Genomic DNA, 16,797 nt, shown 5'->3' with positions numbered 1-16,797 from the left:
TGTGGAACAAGAATGTCATTCCTTGAGAAAAATTGAAAAGGACAGGTCCAGGGGAAAAGATTGTTTGCTCATTGGATAAACATGATCTAGAAATTTCACCAGTTAAAACCACAAGGAAATGATTGCCAGAAGAATTTACCTATCAGAAATAAAAGGGTAGTCTGTCCCCCGGGGGGAGTTGGGCCTCCCATATAAAAAATTTCTTCATCAGAAATTTCGAAAAGAGCCTCCAGGAGGTACCAAGATCCTGTTTTGTGGGCGTGGCTTGAAATTTTTTTCACCCCTAAGAGATACCAATTCTAAAACAACACATCATCCCCTCTCATATTTTGTTGACTCAATATCCTAAAAGGTACACTGAAAAAGCTTCTGCTGTGGACCTTTTGAGGCTAAACGCCCTACATGCAAGAGGTAACAAAACCACTTTTTAAACCCCTAAAAGAGTATAATGAGCACCCCAATCCTTTTTCTGTGGGAGTCCCACCCCTTCGTCCTGGCCCCAGGCTTGGTTCACCACTGCTTGATGTTATGCGAAAAAAAAAAAAAAAAACGCAAAAAGGTTCTTAACTAATATCCCAACCCATGCATGGTCAATCACATTTGAATCAACTGTTGAAGTTAATAATTGAGTTCACTCAAATGGGATTGGGTTTGGCATATGCAAATCAGGTCCTATACTACAAGACAGTAAAAATAGAAGTTGGGAAATCTGAGAAATGCAGGAAGAAAATTTAGGTAGCCTATGCTACACACAAACAAATTAAACTGAAATTTCACTCATTTAAGGGCCCTGTCTTCCCCTAGAATTGAGAAACGCTGGCTCAAATGGACGCATGCAAAAGATGAACCACATCGATGACATATCGTGGAGTCCCACACAGCAATCTTGTAAAACAGTACTTAAAAGCGTTTTTCTATTTGTTAAAATTTACTGAGCTTACTTAAGTAAATATTTCATAAAGTTTAATATGTTCTTTTCATGTCGCAAAGCAAGATCAACCAAGCTTTTCTAACATCCATGTATTAAACACAAGATATCTTGAAACAAATAGTAAAAGTTTGATTTTTTATTGCAGCTATTTTACAAAGTATTTACAGAGAGAGAGAGAGAGAGAGAGAGAGAGAGAGAGAGAGAGAGAGAGAGAGAGAGAGAGAGAGAGAGAGAGAGAGAGGGAAGAAAGAAAATTGGCCACTGCATTGGTCACCGTCTCCAGAAACAGAGGACAAAAGTCTATTATTACAGAATCTCAACTTGACGATGTTTATACTGTGCCACAAAAAAACTTATGTAATGTATTTAGCTTATTGCATGATGTAGAACAAAACAACAATAACATTATGATGTGAGTGTTGGACGCAAATATTTGGTTACATCAGTGCTGAAGTGCTTTCTCCTTGGAAAACTAAGAAAAAATACTTTCTCCATCTCAGTGACCTTACTTAATAAAAGCATATGGACTGACATTATACTGTCTAAACTCTGCTTTATTCATATAAATTATTATCCAACTATGTACCTATTATGTCACTCTTTTAAAAAGTCTTTAAGAATCTTTGGTATCGGTAATTCGTCTAATTTGTCTTTATCCTTCACCCATTTGAGTATTTCAGTCCTGCAGATCTCCTCCAAAGTCCCCACTGTCAAGTAAAATCCAAACAGTAATATTTTGTACACATGTATATTGTGGAGAAATACCATAAGCAGTATTTACAGGGGCAGTAAACGGGAGGGGGGGGGGGGTTGTCCATGTACTTACTTCTGCGTTTTACAACATCTCTTCTATTCTACCAAATAGAAGGTGTACCATGTCCTGTCAGAAAATATTGTATTCTTTTGGTCTACAAAACTGCCAGTGTATGTATGAGTGGATCGCAAGTGCATTCAGCAGTTTTTCTAGACCTCAAAAGTGCATTATTTTCTTAGGAAACATAGGAACATCATCTTCCATTTGGTTTTGAATATAGACCACTTTCATAAATGGCAGCCAATAATTATGAATTCTTTTGCAACTATTAAAATTAGCCTTACTAACCTCATTTTGAAGTTGATAATTCAAAAGAATTTTACTCTGAAACGAAGTTAGTAAGGCTAATTTATATGCATACAAAAGAATTTTAAGTTGGCAGCCATTTATGAAAAGGGTCTATAGCATGATAAAGAAAAAATATTTTCATCTGAGAAAGGGCGGTGATTGCACAGGCAATACATCATCCAGGACATATGTGCTCTATAATTCCAGCTTTGCATTGCTCGGCTTCAATAGTGGACACACAGCAGCTATGTTTTAATAGAAATTGAATAATCTGTCCATAGAACATGTTCAATAGCAGTCATCCTGGTGTCCCTAAACAATACGCAATTTTTGTGTAAGAATTTCAGAAATAATTTCATGTAGCTAAATGTACTTTAGGCTAAGTTAAATGCAAAACAAGATTGCTGGCCAGCAGTCTCCCTCAGAGTGAGTTCAGGGTGGCCGGGAGATTTGTGTAGGGGCGCCGGGATTTAACAGCTCGGCTTTGGATGTCAAATCATTCAGCGTGTTTTTTGCTGCTGGGCAGTGCTTGTTAAGCTTTTCTCCCAGCCCACCCATCTCCCTTTGGCTTGAGGGTAAGTATGTGGTAAGTATCCCGTGTTTCCACTGTTTTTGCAGTGTCATGGTGCCTGGTGGTCGCCGCTCACAGGGTTGTCATGGATACCCGATGTGCTCAGTTTAGTTTGCTTTTGGGCTCCACCATCCTTTCAGGCACCATTCCCCAAGCTCATCGTTTGTTGATGAGTTTAACCAAAGGGGAGAACTTTATTGTCTGGAGACACAAACATGGGGACAATGCCACAACATTTAAGTGTATTTATTTAGTAAACTGCCTATTAATTGAGAGTGAGTTCTTTAAAGGAAAATCTCAAACCAAGACCTTGCTGTATTGATGGAGTGATAGCAAGGCCAATACAGCAAGGCCAAGGTTTGAGATTTTCCCATAAAGACCAAACATTCAAAGTTGATAAGTTGTTTATTATTTTGCTTTGTCTTTGCAGACCCATTATCAGCCTGTAGGCATTACAGAGAATAATGGCCCATCATTAGCCAATCAGAGCATATGTTATATCGGTTACAAACATATATAACATATAATAATAATTATTCTAAGCCACAGAATAGAACTTCTTTTTAAGTAACTGGTAAGGAAGTTCTTGTTCTTGCTAGTCTTAATAAGGATTGAACGAGAGCAAAGTTAAAAATATAAGCGTTTGTGAATACTCACCTCCAAAATATTTCAGTGAAACTTGCTTTGTCCTTCCGTAAACATCAAATACAGCAAATATGTCTTTTCTTACAGGTATACCAGAGATTGCAATGCCTTGGGGTACACCATTAACATAATAAATTAAATCACCAGTACTCAACACTTGAACTCCAAGAACATCATTAACTTTAAGTGAGTGAATGCTAAAAGAATATTCTTTTTCTATTTCTCCATTGTGTATGCGAGTGCCAGACAGCATCCAGTATTCCTGACCTTCTGGTGTGAACAAATCTGTTGCGGCTCTAACTACTCTTGTCAGATGGCAGTTGGGGTTGTTTGTAGTGATGCCAAATCGCTGACAAATTAGAAATGAAATTACTAATTAATTAATAAAAACCAAATCAAGATGCTACTTGCAAGGCTAAAAAGTTAAAAATTAAAAGAGAAACCAAATGTCATTGTTTAGTGAAACAAAAGGTTTCTTTTGTTCCTTGTGCAACAAAAGATCTCTGAAAGACGCCACTATGAAAACTGAGTATTTTGCAGACATTATTTCATGAAAACAAAGAGCAAACCAGCAAAAAAAAAAAAAAATACAGGGCAATGTTTTTCTATTAAATTACAAACCATTCAATTATATCAAGGACTCTCAAACTGTGAATCCTTGACTAATTTTGGGACATTTTGTGGGATATTTGACACATTTCCATGACTGATTTGGCAAAACTCAATATGTACTATGTTTTTTAGGGTTGAGAAGGGGAAAAATCGATGACAATCTCCTGGAATTCACATTTTTCAGGTTGGCATCTCAGTACCCCTTTTCTCTAGTTGCCTTTGCAGTCACCCTATTTGGTCGTCATGCAACATATCTTTATCTCCCATGCTAATGGTTGCTCAAACCTGAATCCTAATGATCGCCCCCCCCCCCCCCCCAACACCTTTCCCATCAGGGAAAATCATGTAAATTGGTGTTTGACTTTTTCAAATGAAAGAGAGGAAGTTAACTCACTCAGGGTAACTCGGGAGGGGGAAGCAGGGGGGGTAATCTCGGGTACCTGAAACCACACAAATGGGGCCTTGTTTTGCACCCCCCCCCCCCCCCCAGTGAGTTTTATAAATTTAATTATAAAATAACATGGGAAAACACACCTCAGAATTTCACTTAGTCTAAATCACAGTAACATGATCATCAACGAACCTAAAAATATTTCGGGTAGTGATCCATACATGGGGCAAATTTGCAAATGCATAGGAATTGGGAATTGGGAACTTCAATTGTTCAGTTAGTTTGTAATAAAGAGAACTCAACTAATGGCGACAAAAAATTGTACTAAAGGAGAACAGCTCCCTTAGCATTTCATGTAACCTTTACATACCAAAGATCCTGCCCACTTTGATTCCAATTCTTCAATTTTAAGCTGAAAAACCTCCCCAATGTGCAATGGCCTGTCGCTAAAAACCATTCCATGGTCGTAGGTATCACCTTCTCTTACAGCTCTCTGATTGCCATTGGTGAGTGTTATGTTACGTCCATGCCTTTCGTGGAAACCTATAACCCATTTCTCAGGAAGAACAGGCATTAATATCTTTTGTCTTGTTATAAGTGCGTCGCAAAAAACTTTAAAATCTTCCCTCCGGACCAGCTGGACATATCGACAGAGGACGCTGTACGAGTGGCCCTTAGAGGACTGGGTACAATATTAATGACGTCATAATGAAAATCATAAGTTTATATTTATTTTTTCCTTTCATCTTCTTTTTAAATGGAAAAATATGATTCTTTGATGTGGAAAATCTGGCAATCTATTAATACAATTAGGAGAAAATGGAAAGAAGACAAAAATGTTCTTGAATTGCTGGCATCCATTCGTCGGGACAGCGCATGCTCAGAACGTAAAACAAAGATGGCGGACAGAGCGGAGGAAGTAGGCTTCCAGAATATAATCATTTTAAGTGTTTTTAATGAATCTTACAAGGAAGGTATTAATGCACGCTTGCTTTATTTTTCCCTGTCAAATTTAGGAGGATGAAGTATTTGAAATAACAGATTTTACAACTTCATCTGAATGGGAAAGGTAAGTTTAAATTAGCTTAATTAGACGGAGTTAGTTTAAACTTTAATAGCTTAATAATAGAACGGTGATTCAATTCCTAACCATTTAGCGTCCTGTGCCGGTAATTTCGTTTTCAAGACTCTAACGAGCTTGTTAAATTTTAACTGAAATAAGAGAACCCCCACTTGTAATTTTGGTCCATGTTAGCATTAACCAGTTACCTTTCATTAATCTTAAATGGCTTCCTTTAGCATTTGAACTGGTCAGCCTAAGACCATACCCCTTCCTTTATCACGAAAATGGAAAACTTTACTGGCTTGTGTGGTTCCAGAAAATATCTGTACCTCTCCCTGATGGAGTGTTTTTGGGTTTGAACACCCCCCCTCCCACCCCTCCCATCTCTCTGGAAATTCCAGTTTTGGTAATCATACTTTCTGGGATTGGATATGGAAATTTTCTGGAAACACACCTTTTGTAGATGTTGATAGATGCAGTGCTCGACACTAACACTTCCGGTTACTAGACAGTGGGCTAGTAAGCAAAGCAAATCACTAGCCCACAAGGACAAGCCACTGGTCCAAAACAAGGCCAGGAAAAAAAACATACACTTAGAGAATTAGGAAGCATTCCTGTCTTTCTGGGGTACTCCCCCTGACCTCCCCTGACACCTAGCCCTTTTATTTTTCCAGTGACACTCGTAAAGACTAACATTCAGTTGCTTGCATCTAAGCATGAACACATGACACCAAAACATGTTCTAATTGGGTGTCAAATGTGGCATGATTGGTCATCAAACATTTCAAGTTTAGCAGACCGTAACGCGAACTTTTTCATGTTAAAAGTTTAGCACACGAAATGGCAGAAAGATTGGACCTAGAAGACTTCTTCAGAGAAATTGACCCTAACCTGTGTCAATATGCATATGCCTTTCGCGAAGGTGATTTTACTTCTAGTATAGTAGTATTTGTTGATGGTGAACATTTTGAGTTTGAAAGTGAAAAGTTTTGAGTTAACATTTTTGCATTACGGTCTGATAAACTTCAAATGTTTGATGACCAATCATGCCACATTTGATACCCAATTAAAGCATGTTTCAGCATCACATGTTCATGCTTAGATGCAAGTGACGGTATATTAAATGAAATAAAAAGAATAACACTCCGTTGTCGATATTTGTTTTCTTTATTTATATAGTTAATGTGGAAGTCCAAATACCACTCCAGAACTATTTTAATAATTCAGTGACTTAAGCAATGACTTCATAGAAGTGCCAGTTCATGGCAAGTCGACTGGCAGCATGTTCAGTTTAGTACAATACAAAACGCTTAATTTTATGAGACAATTCTCGAAGCATTACATAAACGGTGAGTCTACTCTGCATCTCTGCTATTCGGGTCCAAATACTTTGGTCTTGTTGAAATCTTCATTCTTACGTGATGGCTGATCACAGGAAAATGATGGCGGAGAATAATAGAAGATGGTGAACTTATGGTGACTCTCACCCAGATCCCTCTTGAGTAAAATTGAAGTGAGGACTTAAGGCATTTTCCAAGATGGCATCTGTTTCTTAAGTCGATCGTACCCCTATGATATGGATCATGGATTGTTGGTACTCTGGTTTAAAAAACTTAAGCTATAGGCAGGGCTGTCATGAAGGGCTATAACCCGTAACATCTGTTATGGCTGAGTATGCTTGATTTTCCCTTGATGCTATGGGTGAACTTGCCAGTTGTTGATAGAATTCGCCCACAAAGTAACATGTTTGCTACAGGTGTGGAGAAGGAGGCTACAGGTGACTCAAAACTTAATGACGACCCTGATAGAAACTAGCTCCTGATGAAGTGTTTTAGAAAAAGGAACTTTCCAAGTTATAGAGTTGTAGTACATTTATTTTTCCACAAAACTAACTGGTCCACAGGCTATTAGAAGTGCATTTTCACTAGCCCAACAAGAACTTTTACTAATTCTGGGCTAGTGGGTTAGCATTGGTGTTGAGCACTGAGATGGAAATTTATTTTTAACACAACTTAACAGAACTGGGCAAGTGACCTACAGTGGCGGATTTAGGGGAGCGGCCCAGGGGCCATGTCCCCCCTTTTATTTTGGGTAAAAAAAGAAGAAATCACAGAAGGAAAAAAAGCCGGCACAGCAAGCAAAACAAAAGCGCCACTCCCCCCCCCCCCCTCTTAGCTTAAGGTCTAGATCCGCCACTGACCTAGCAGATATCTTATACTTAAGCAAAATGACTGAGTCTGTTTGCAAGACATGACTACCATTCATTATCTAGCCAAAAGTGCCCCTCTTGCTCCTACTGTTGACACTTCTGCTGTAAAAAGCAGGATCCCATAGTTTTCTAGCAGATGATGAATTTTTCATTTCTGATTTTAGGTTTGCTGCGAAACTCGAGCACCTTCTCATTGAGTGGAAGTTAGATGGCTCAAACAGAAAGTCAGCTTCCTCAAAAGTATCGTAACAAAACCTTTTAATGCATGATTAACTAGTTTACTTTTTTTTTCTATAGTTTCTGAAACGATTTTATGTCTTAAAAGTTGATATACTCAAATAACTTGCTGGCAAACAGAAAACATCGTTGCAATTCTTAATCCACACTAGGGTTTTATATAATTTTTAAATTATCAAAAGAATTGGCATGACTCCGCCCAGTGCAAGAATGTAATAATTTTCTCACAACTTGCTGCCAATAGAATGCAGTGTCTTGGAGTCTATGAAAGTATTACAAACAGGGCAGGAAAAACATTATGAAATCCAGTTGCCCAGTGGACCAGGACATTTCAGTTTTCAATTCAAATAGGCACGCAGTAATCATGCCTTATCAACTACATCATTTAGTAAGTACTGTCTATAGTCAGTGATAGGCTATAACAAATTAAGCTTACTGGTGCCAAACTGGGTGAAAGATACTGCACAGTGACACAAATGACTGTTGTGTCAGATACCTGAAAACTACCGGTATTACAGCACCAGTAGTTACTTGGAAATAGTCACCAACAAGACCACTGACAGGCTTATTTCACTTGTCCACCGGACCACCAAACGTCCATCTTCACTTGTCTAAGAGCAAAATCTACATGCCCCAGACAATTGGACTTGGGTTTTTTCCTGCCCTGAATTGATTGAAATTTTGCTCTCTGATTTTCAAACAAGGATCTTTTAACCCTCTCACTCCCAGGAATGCCATGTGACACAAAATGCCATTGTAGTCATGCTCAATATCTGGTCAATTTTTATCAAATTTGAACTGCAAAAAGTTCTTGGACAGATCTGTCATTTGAAAGCATAAAATCATACCCCCTCCTATATGAGACTTGTTGCAAATTGTGCAACTTTTTCCTCTTAGGAATATCTGACTTGAGAGCTGCATATTAAGCTATAGTTTAGGTGTATTACTAAACTAAACAAGGAGTGAGATATTTTTTAACAATTTTTTGTTTTTCGCTTTGAATGCTTTTCAATTCAAACTGAGTCTTCCTCTATGGCTGTTAGTGTGATGTTTGGTATCCCACAAATAATATCTTTCAAACAGTGTATACTATGTGGGGCCCTTGAGTCTATAGTTACCATTTTACAAAATATGTGGTTTTCCCCATGGGATTGAAAGGGTTAATTGACATTGTCTTGACAAGTCCTGGGCTTTTCCATTTGTCACACCTCGTCGCAGTACTCCTCTTCTTGGTGTACTATGAAACTGGTATCTTAGCTCTGATGGTGTTAGCCACGTTGGTTCAGGGCAAGCACAAACTATGTGATTGAACCATTTATTCTTTTTTGCTTTTCTCTACTAGGGAAAAGGAATATTTGGGAATTTTGAAAAGAGCAAACTGGATCCTATTCCAAACAGAAAGGACAATGTAAGTCTTGAAGGCCTTGTCGGATGAACACATTTTGTCAGTTAATTATATATGTATATTTTCGAAAACACAAAACTTGCAGGGGTGTAGCAGCCATATACGCACATACACATGTGCATACCTCCAGAAATCCAGATCTCGTCTCCTATAAACCTAATCTCAATTATCCCAAAGGTTGACATACCAGTATAAGCAACATACGTTTTTCCATGTTTTGATTTATGAAAATATTCTCTGGAAAACCTGGGAAGTGGCATTTCATAGCCCCTAGGAATAAACAGGCCTTATGTGCCACGACGCACAAAGAAGCTAAGTGAAGTGAAGGAATAAAAGTGTCCTGAAAACATGCCCCCACACCCCGCTAGCGGCTTGCAACTTAGTCGCTTGATTCACTTTCTCTGTGGTGCCTCGCTCTGTAAAAAGTGCACCCTAAGCCCCTGGCTGGTTTGCATTGTTGAGTTAATTGCCAAGTTGTAACCCATGAAGAAGTAGGCAGCAGTGATGTAAGTTATAAAGTTCTCACTGGTGTTAAAATTATTTATTTAAGTATTACTCATAAATTTTAAATTTCTAAAAAAGGAGTTTGAAGCAGATAAAAAAAAAACATTAAAACTGAATTTTCCACTGCCACCTGCGGTCTTCTTCAGACAAATGCACTCTGCATGGGCACAGATTGCTCCAACAGTTTTATTTACTCAAAAAGTTTGATTGTAATAATTACGGCAATGGTAACTTGATATGGACAGTACTCACCATTTGATACTGACTTTCAGAAATACCTCCCCACCCCTATTTAAGTCTCCTGCATATTTTTTTGAAATGATTTGTTGATAATAGGATTCTTTATTGAGCAACTATTTTTTTCTTGTTTTCCTTCCCATCGTAGGAAAAAGAAGGAATTTGGGGTGTAATTTCTGATAGAATAGCCTTTGGTAATTTTAATTTTGTCGTGGCGTACCATCATCTGAGGACAAGAAAGAAGCCTGCAAGGAATACTACCAAGCAAACAGAAGGTGTGCACCTCAACAACAACAACAACAACATACTTTGTTTCTCACAGATTGCATTTATAAATTTAATTTAATTTACTACCTTTTAATGTTCACGATATATGTTGGGCAGAATTTATAAGAAGCACAGAATCAAAAGCATAGATAAGAATAGTATTGGGAACTGCTAAATATTTGCACAATAATATGGAAAAGAGAGGCTACCTCTGTTAATAAAGTTACTGCCAATTACTGTTTTACAACTGAATTCTCCTCTCTCAAAACAGTTATTTAACTGTTATTTCTTGACAATGGAAATTGATGAGCAATGTTATCCGATTTTGCCAGGTTTAGAGGATGGTTTGCCTGACGGAATGATGGAAATGTTTGACATGGAATTTGATTTTCCACCACGGACACACTGTCTAAGTAGATGGTGAGTTAAAAAAGACCTCAAATTATATTGCGTGTACAGGATTCCAAAAATCAACTTGAATTCCAGCTTGCTCTTTGGACTTTCAGCTCTCAAAGTTTGCTTGCCCTGGGCAAGTTTTAGTTTACAAAATTAATTTTCTTTTTAAATTGGTTGGCAGACCACTTGCCTGGGCCCTTGCCCTTGCCCAATGGACAAGTAAGAATAAAAAGTTACTTGCCTGGTGGCAGGAAAATCTGCTTGTCTGGGGTGGTTGGACGGCACTGTTTTTCGAGTCCTCCTTACAAGTACAGTGTAAATTATCGGCAAAGGTGCAACATAGCTAGCTGTAATTGTAACATGCAGAAGATGAGAAGACTCTGTGGTAAACATTTGTTAGGCTAGATTGGAAAATGTATGATTGAGAAAGTTAATCATTGTATATGCAGCTAATCTTTAATCAGTGCTAAATCAATAAGGTTGTGTACCTGACTGGGGCTCCAGTCGGTATTCTGTTATGAATCGGCATCTTTAATTGAAGGGGTGCATCCAAAAAGAGATCCAGTGACTCTTGGTCTCATGTCAAATTCTCCTTTTTTTTTTGTGGAAGGAAGGGGAAAGCAATTTGTTAGGAGAATCTTGCTGCCTATCAGATGTCACTTAGGCTCTTTTTCCATGTATCCCTTCAATTTTAGTAGCTTTCAAAAATCACCCTTATGGACTTTTCTGTCCAGTGATGAGTGTTGTACCAGGGTAGCCACATAATTCAAATTTCAGTTATTGAAAGCACTGCAAATTAAGAACGTTTTGGCTTTCAAGAATTTAACTTGCTATATACAGGGTTCGTATGGGTCCTGGAAAACCTGGAAGGTCCTGGAATTTTACTGTGGCATTTTCCAAGACTGGAAAGTCCTGGTAAAGGGCTACTGGTCCTGGAAAGTTCTGGAATTCTATTAAACTCAAGTAAAAAAATATGAAAGGCATGAAAGACAGTAAGGAGAATTAACATTGAGATCTTGTTAATGAAAGGGTTAATGTGAATTATAGAGTTCTGCAAAAATCAATCTGAGTCCTGGAAAAGTCCTGGAAATTTGTTTCTGAAAAAGGTATAAACCCTGTATATATTCAAAGATGCTGCTTCCATGAAGTACTCTCTTTTAATTCTACCATTGAGAGCTACAGCTGAGCTGACAAATGAAATTATTTTTGCTTTAATAGGTATGGTGTAAAGGAATTTCTTGTTATTCATCCAGCTGAGGATACTGAAGCTGTCGATAGTGAATCCAAGTGTCATCTTCTTCTTAGTTCCATTGGGATTGCTGCCACTAACTCCAAATGGTATGCAAGTTCAATATACCAGTATAGTGAAAAAAGCTTTGCGGTCGTCCGATTTTGTTAATCACTCGTATGATAACAGACCGAATTGGACTCCACTGAGTCCTATTACCATTATTAATTATAATTATACTTGAATACATATTCAGCAACAAATCACTAATATTTTCACTTTGCAGCACAGTTCCCATGTTTGCCCAAGTTCTTCAGCGATGGAGAAAGATTTACATTGGACTCTGTATTGGAGGTGGATTTCGCACAGTATTTGAGATTTCTCACCTGCATCATGTCCCTGCTCAATACAGACATTTAGCTGGACTTCTTGAAATCTTCAAGGACAAATTGGTAGGTTCACCTTCTAAACGTGGGTGGTCAAGATACATTTAGCTAGATATTATAGTGGCTGAAATCTTTTTCTGTGTGTGTTAAGGGACTGAAAAGCAGTCAAGGTCCATAAACACACACACAAAAATGATTGAGGCCGATATCCAGCCTTCTAATAGACTTAACAAGCTTGGTCAATAAAGGATTTTTTATATGGCATACAAGGCCCCATTTTCTTATGGGATACAACAGGGAATCTCGATTGGGCAAGATAACTGCTTGAATAACCATGCGATCACAGTACACGATTTGGTATCTGATATTTGCCCACAGAGCTATCCATATAATGGCATTATATCAATAGGCAAGTAGTTGATATAATTAATAGATATGGCACACCTCTCTGTAACTATTGGAGAAGTGTTTTTAGAAACCCACATCTCTTATGATAGAGATTCATTTTAGAATAAATATTACCACTTGAAAATTGTATTAAATGTTTTTCTTCTAGGCATGTCCAATTTCTCCTGTCCCACCTGTCACATTAACTGTTCGTTTTACTTACATACTGGATGAGTGGACAGATTATGCCTGGCCACAAGAGCCCCCTGATCTGTCGTCATGTTTGGAGTGTAAAGTCGGAGTAAACAACCTGGGAACTTTACCTTTTGGGGCATGTCAAGATCCAATAAGGTACATGTAAGCTAATTGAAATCTGGGGGGACACTCTATAAATCTTTGGGTAGGGGTGTTCTGCTGGGACATTGTAACCCTTTTTGTATACAAGAACATGATCAGCTTGATTTTGCAACCCTATACTAGACCAGGTGGTATCCAGTCGTTTCGCCGACAAGTTGTTTCGCCAACGACTCGTTCGCCAATGTCTTAGGTCGATTCGCCAATGTCCTAAGTCACTTCGCCAACGTCCTACTGGTCAATTAGCCAACATCTAAATAAAAGTTTACCTTCAGTTTTTGTGCTTGTAAATATTTGACACTATATATTGTAATACAATTGCTGTTGTTACTTACTTGATGTTCCATTTTACTTCTAACTCGATTATAGGGCTGGAAAATGAAAACAAACTCTGTTTGCTTCTGAAAAAAAAGGAAAAGATATAATGTTAATTAATGTTGTTGTTCCTAGCGAAAGTAAGTTAACTGTGATGACTTGCGATTGAACCAGAGCTATTACTCAAATACAAACAACTGGTGATGGCGTTAATGGGGGAACACTGCCTTGCGTTTGGTTAGCCCATGCGACTTCCGGCGATAGCGTGACAAAACAACCTCACTTATCTCCCCAGCACTATGAGCTGAATGACAGACAGCACGTGCTGGATCGGACAAGAGTATCGGTTAGCAAGCGATGTTCAAAGGCGATGAAAAAACAACAAGCTTGGGGGAAGTTGCTGCGCAGACTTAACCACACCACACAGGAGTGACCCTTTGTTTATTATGCAGGAATACATGACCAACCTCGTCTCCAAAGGGAGGGAGGGAGGGAAAATTAAACGATAGATTTACAATAAGTAATAGCTACGTTGCTTAGACGAACTCAGAATGGACTCTGAACAGTTTTCCGAGCTTTTATATGGAGACGTTCGTCTGCTTGTAAGCCAGTAGAAAAGGCTGTATTACCGAACAGCTTACCCTAACACGTGTAACATCTTAAACATGAATAGTGCTTTAATGCTTTGCACCAATGCTATGGTACATTATAATGTTCAGAAGATAACAAAGCTACAATGTTTTAGGTTTAGCTACAATAAGGCTTACAGTTTGTTGACCTGTGGAATATAACTGCTCAATAGCTCTATAGAAAGTGATGCCGCCATGAACGGCTCATTCAGAACATATGTCACACTCCATTAACTATATTTTACTGGCATGACAGTAAAATCTCATTTTACATCGTAATGCATTATCAGCGAATTGGTGTGGTATTTGCAAAAATTTTGGAAGCCATCGGACTTTGGTATTAAACTGTCAATTTTCACTGTGAAAATTATCGCAATGTAGTGCCCACGAGCCAGCTTGTGAAACTATCAAAAACATGCAAATTGATCTAAAGTCAGTCAAGCGAAACTGGCAGTGGCTTAAATAAAATTTCTTGACCCAAGGATCACCCAAGGATCAGGATTGCATTCCAAACATCAATAAGCAGATTTTTTTTTCGTTAGTGCTGGATATCTGACGTTGGCGAATTGACCAGCAGGACATTGGCCAAGCGACTTAGGACGTTGGTGAATTGACCTAAGACGTTGGCGAACGAGTTGTTGGTGAAACAACTCGTTGGCGAAACAACCGCAATTTGACCAGGTGCCAAAACCCCCCACCCTATCCCAGACTAGCTATTTTCAATGCAAAAACCTTATCATTATCATAGTCCAACTTATGCTAAATAAACTAATATCTTACAGAGTCACTTCTGAGTTTCAGTTTTTATTATTACCCCAAGTAAAGAACCCTGTTTTACACTAAAATATATTTACACTGGCCACTCTTCGGAAAATTATACCCCATTCTAGACCAACACTGTCTGAATTCTGCATGTATACCCTATCCCAGACTAAACAGCCTGAAAACCACATCCTTTACAGCAGCACATACCCATATAGCTTGAAAAAAAATCATAAGATTCTACTTTGCTGAACGTTTAATTTTAACAATAGTGTGTTTTTTTCATGAATTTTTATAACAGAGAGCTTCATCTGTCAACAACGTGGCCTTGCCTATCTGAGGAAGTCATTGTTGACAATTCTGTCTACTCGTAAGTGCTTTATTTTCAGAGAGAGTTTTTGCTACCCTGGATGTTGTTATCTTGTTCTTAGTCTGCTTCATTCTAAGAGATTAAACCTGAATACTTGAGCTTTTTTTTTTTGTTTCAGTGATCTAGACCCTTGTCATGCCCCTCAGTGGTGTGTGAGAGCGAGAATGAATGACAATCCCCAGTGCTTATTAGGTTAGTTCCGATTATTGTTTTTTTTTTTAATGGCTGTCCTCTTACCAACTGAGCACAAGGGCCGTGCTGAGAAATATTGGCCCAAGGTGATGGCAGTACAGACCAAGAACAGCAAGGTCTGTACAAAAATAGCAAGGGCCAATATTCCACAATATGGCTCGAGCAAGCTAAGTTAGTTAGTACTTTTATTATTACAGTATGTGGCACAAAAACCAAAAGTAAACAGCTTATGACTGTTTCCAAGACCCCCTCCTACCTGGAAGGGTAAGGGCAAATAGACATGTACTGCTGATGATCTGAAACAATGATGTTTTATTGATTCGCAGGTGAATATCTTAGTGGATACATGACACTGTGTCACCGGCAAGAGTCTACGATGCAGCTGCTGAATAAGACTGCCATGGATGATGATGGTGAGTAATTGTAGAGACTACTAGAATTCCACACATTAGTTGTCATTTCTACGTAAATCTGTACAGCTTTTTTTTTTTCCTTTGCTGCGTTGTCATCTAGGAGAGACACTTATATTTTCCAGTTTTTCTCTTTGCCCAGGAGGATGAAATATTATTTATGGATATAGATAAAATAAGAATAAAAAGAAATAATGTAGCTAGATAAAAATTACTCTAAAAATTATTCTAAAAATCAACACTCTAAATCTAAAAGTATCTGGAAATTAGGGTCAAAAACCAAGCAACCACAATAACAAAATTCCTTTTCCATGCATTCCAATTTTATAGACAACAGTCTACTGAAGGTGGTTACTTTGCCTTGGCTTCCCACTTAAAATGTCTCTTTTGTATTTTTTGGTACACTTTGGCATACACTTTTAAACTCCTAGGGTAACCAGACAAAAATGGAGAGGTATAATTCTGTAATCAGTCAGTTATATCACTCTGATCCTCCAGTCCTTTTGTTCGGGAAAGAGGGAGGAATGCAATCAGACCCAAGAGAGTGGCAGAAATTGAGACTTAATGGACTTTACATGTACTTTCCTTGGGGTGTAGTTAGTGCCATATTCAAACCGGTCACCTTGAAATGCAGCTTACTTCATAAAATCACCAAAATTTCCTTTGTGGAATTTAGCCTAAGGGCCTGAAATGTCTGCTATTTTTAATTTTCTCTTCACCTCTTTTGTAACAAGAGTTTTCAAAACAGGCTTTTCCCCATACAAGTTAAAAGTCGCAATTTAGTACTGGCATCATCAAAAATACTAATTTTACAATGTTGAAAACATTTGCTGTTTATTTTATTCAGACAATGTGGCAGATATAACCCATGCTCTGCAGAGACTCACAGAAGCCCCACATGTGGCATCATTATCTACTGCTGTTTCCAGGGCAACATCGAGAATATCAGCCATGAGTGAACGTAGCTCACAGGAATTTCCTATCCCTGGGAAACTTCTGCATGAAATCCTTAAGGTATGCATTGCTCAGCTTTGACTATATCATGCAAACTTCAATTGGCCTAGGCAATGTTTATAGTTTTTGTGCTGTTTGTAATTACCATATTTATTCAATGAGGCACCCAATATTGAACCTTGAATAAGCACCCACCCCGATTAAGTGCCCAACCTGCACCCCTTAGGTGGGAACAGTCAA

General features: G+C 38.3%; 2 protein-coding genes across 2 annotated transcripts in view; one reads left to right on the top strand and one right to left on the bottom strand.

Annotated features, from left to right (window-relative positions):
• Window positions 1-1,060: 1,060 nt before the first annotated feature.
• Window positions 1,061-4,908, bottom strand: LOC145470680 (neuralized-like protein 2). Its single transcript, XM_081454502.1, has 3 exons — window positions 4,623-4,908; window positions 3,262-3,598; window positions 1,061-1,638 (listed from the first exon to the last, which is right to left on the bottom strand). Exons 1-3 carry the CDS (start codon window positions 4,824-4,826, stop codon window positions 1,526-1,528), a joined length of 654 nt encoding a protein of 217 aa, XP_081310628.1. The 5' UTR covers window positions 4,827-4,908; the 3' UTR covers window positions 1,061-1,525.
• A 1-nt stretch (window position 4,909) lies between these two features.
• LOC145470639 (rab3 GTPase-activating protein catalytic subunit-like) overlaps window positions 4,910-16,797 on the top strand; it is a 25,775-nt gene continuing 13,887 nt past the window's right edge. The window contains exons 1-13 of the mRNA XM_081454452.1: window positions 4,910-5,171; window positions 5,269-5,321; window positions 7,689-7,764; window positions 9,104-9,169; window positions 10,056-10,182; window positions 10,507-10,594; window positions 11,789-11,908; window positions 12,085-12,250; window positions 12,741-12,922; window positions 14,933-15,001; window positions 15,120-15,193; window positions 15,520-15,606; window positions 16,451-16,617. Of these exons, the coding sequence (XP_081310578.1) occupies window positions 5,010-5,171; window positions 5,269-5,321; window positions 7,689-7,764; window positions 9,104-9,169; window positions 10,056-10,182; window positions 10,507-10,594; window positions 11,789-11,908; window positions 12,085-12,250; window positions 12,741-12,922; window positions 14,933-15,001; window positions 15,120-15,193; window positions 15,520-15,606; window positions 16,451-16,617 (1,437 nt within the window). The 5' untranslated portion in view covers window positions 4,910-5,009. The remainder of the gene's footprint in view (window positions 5,172-5,268; window positions 5,322-7,688; window positions 7,765-9,103; window positions 9,170-10,055; window positions 10,183-10,506; window positions 10,595-11,788; window positions 11,909-12,084; window positions 12,251-12,740; window positions 12,923-14,932; window positions 15,002-15,119; window positions 15,194-15,519; window positions 15,607-16,450; window positions 16,618-16,797) is intronic.

Source organism: Orbicella franksi, chromosome 15, assembly GCF_964199315.1.
Source record: "Orbicella franksi chromosome 15, jaOrbFran1.1, whole genome shotgun sequence".
Classification (NCBI taxonomy): domain Eukaryota; kingdom Metazoa; phylum Cnidaria; class Anthozoa; order Scleractinia; family Merulinidae; genus Orbicella; species Orbicella franksi.
The sequence above is the reverse complement of the archived record's forward strand: the minus strand, read 5'-3'. Positions and strand labels throughout refer to the sequence as shown.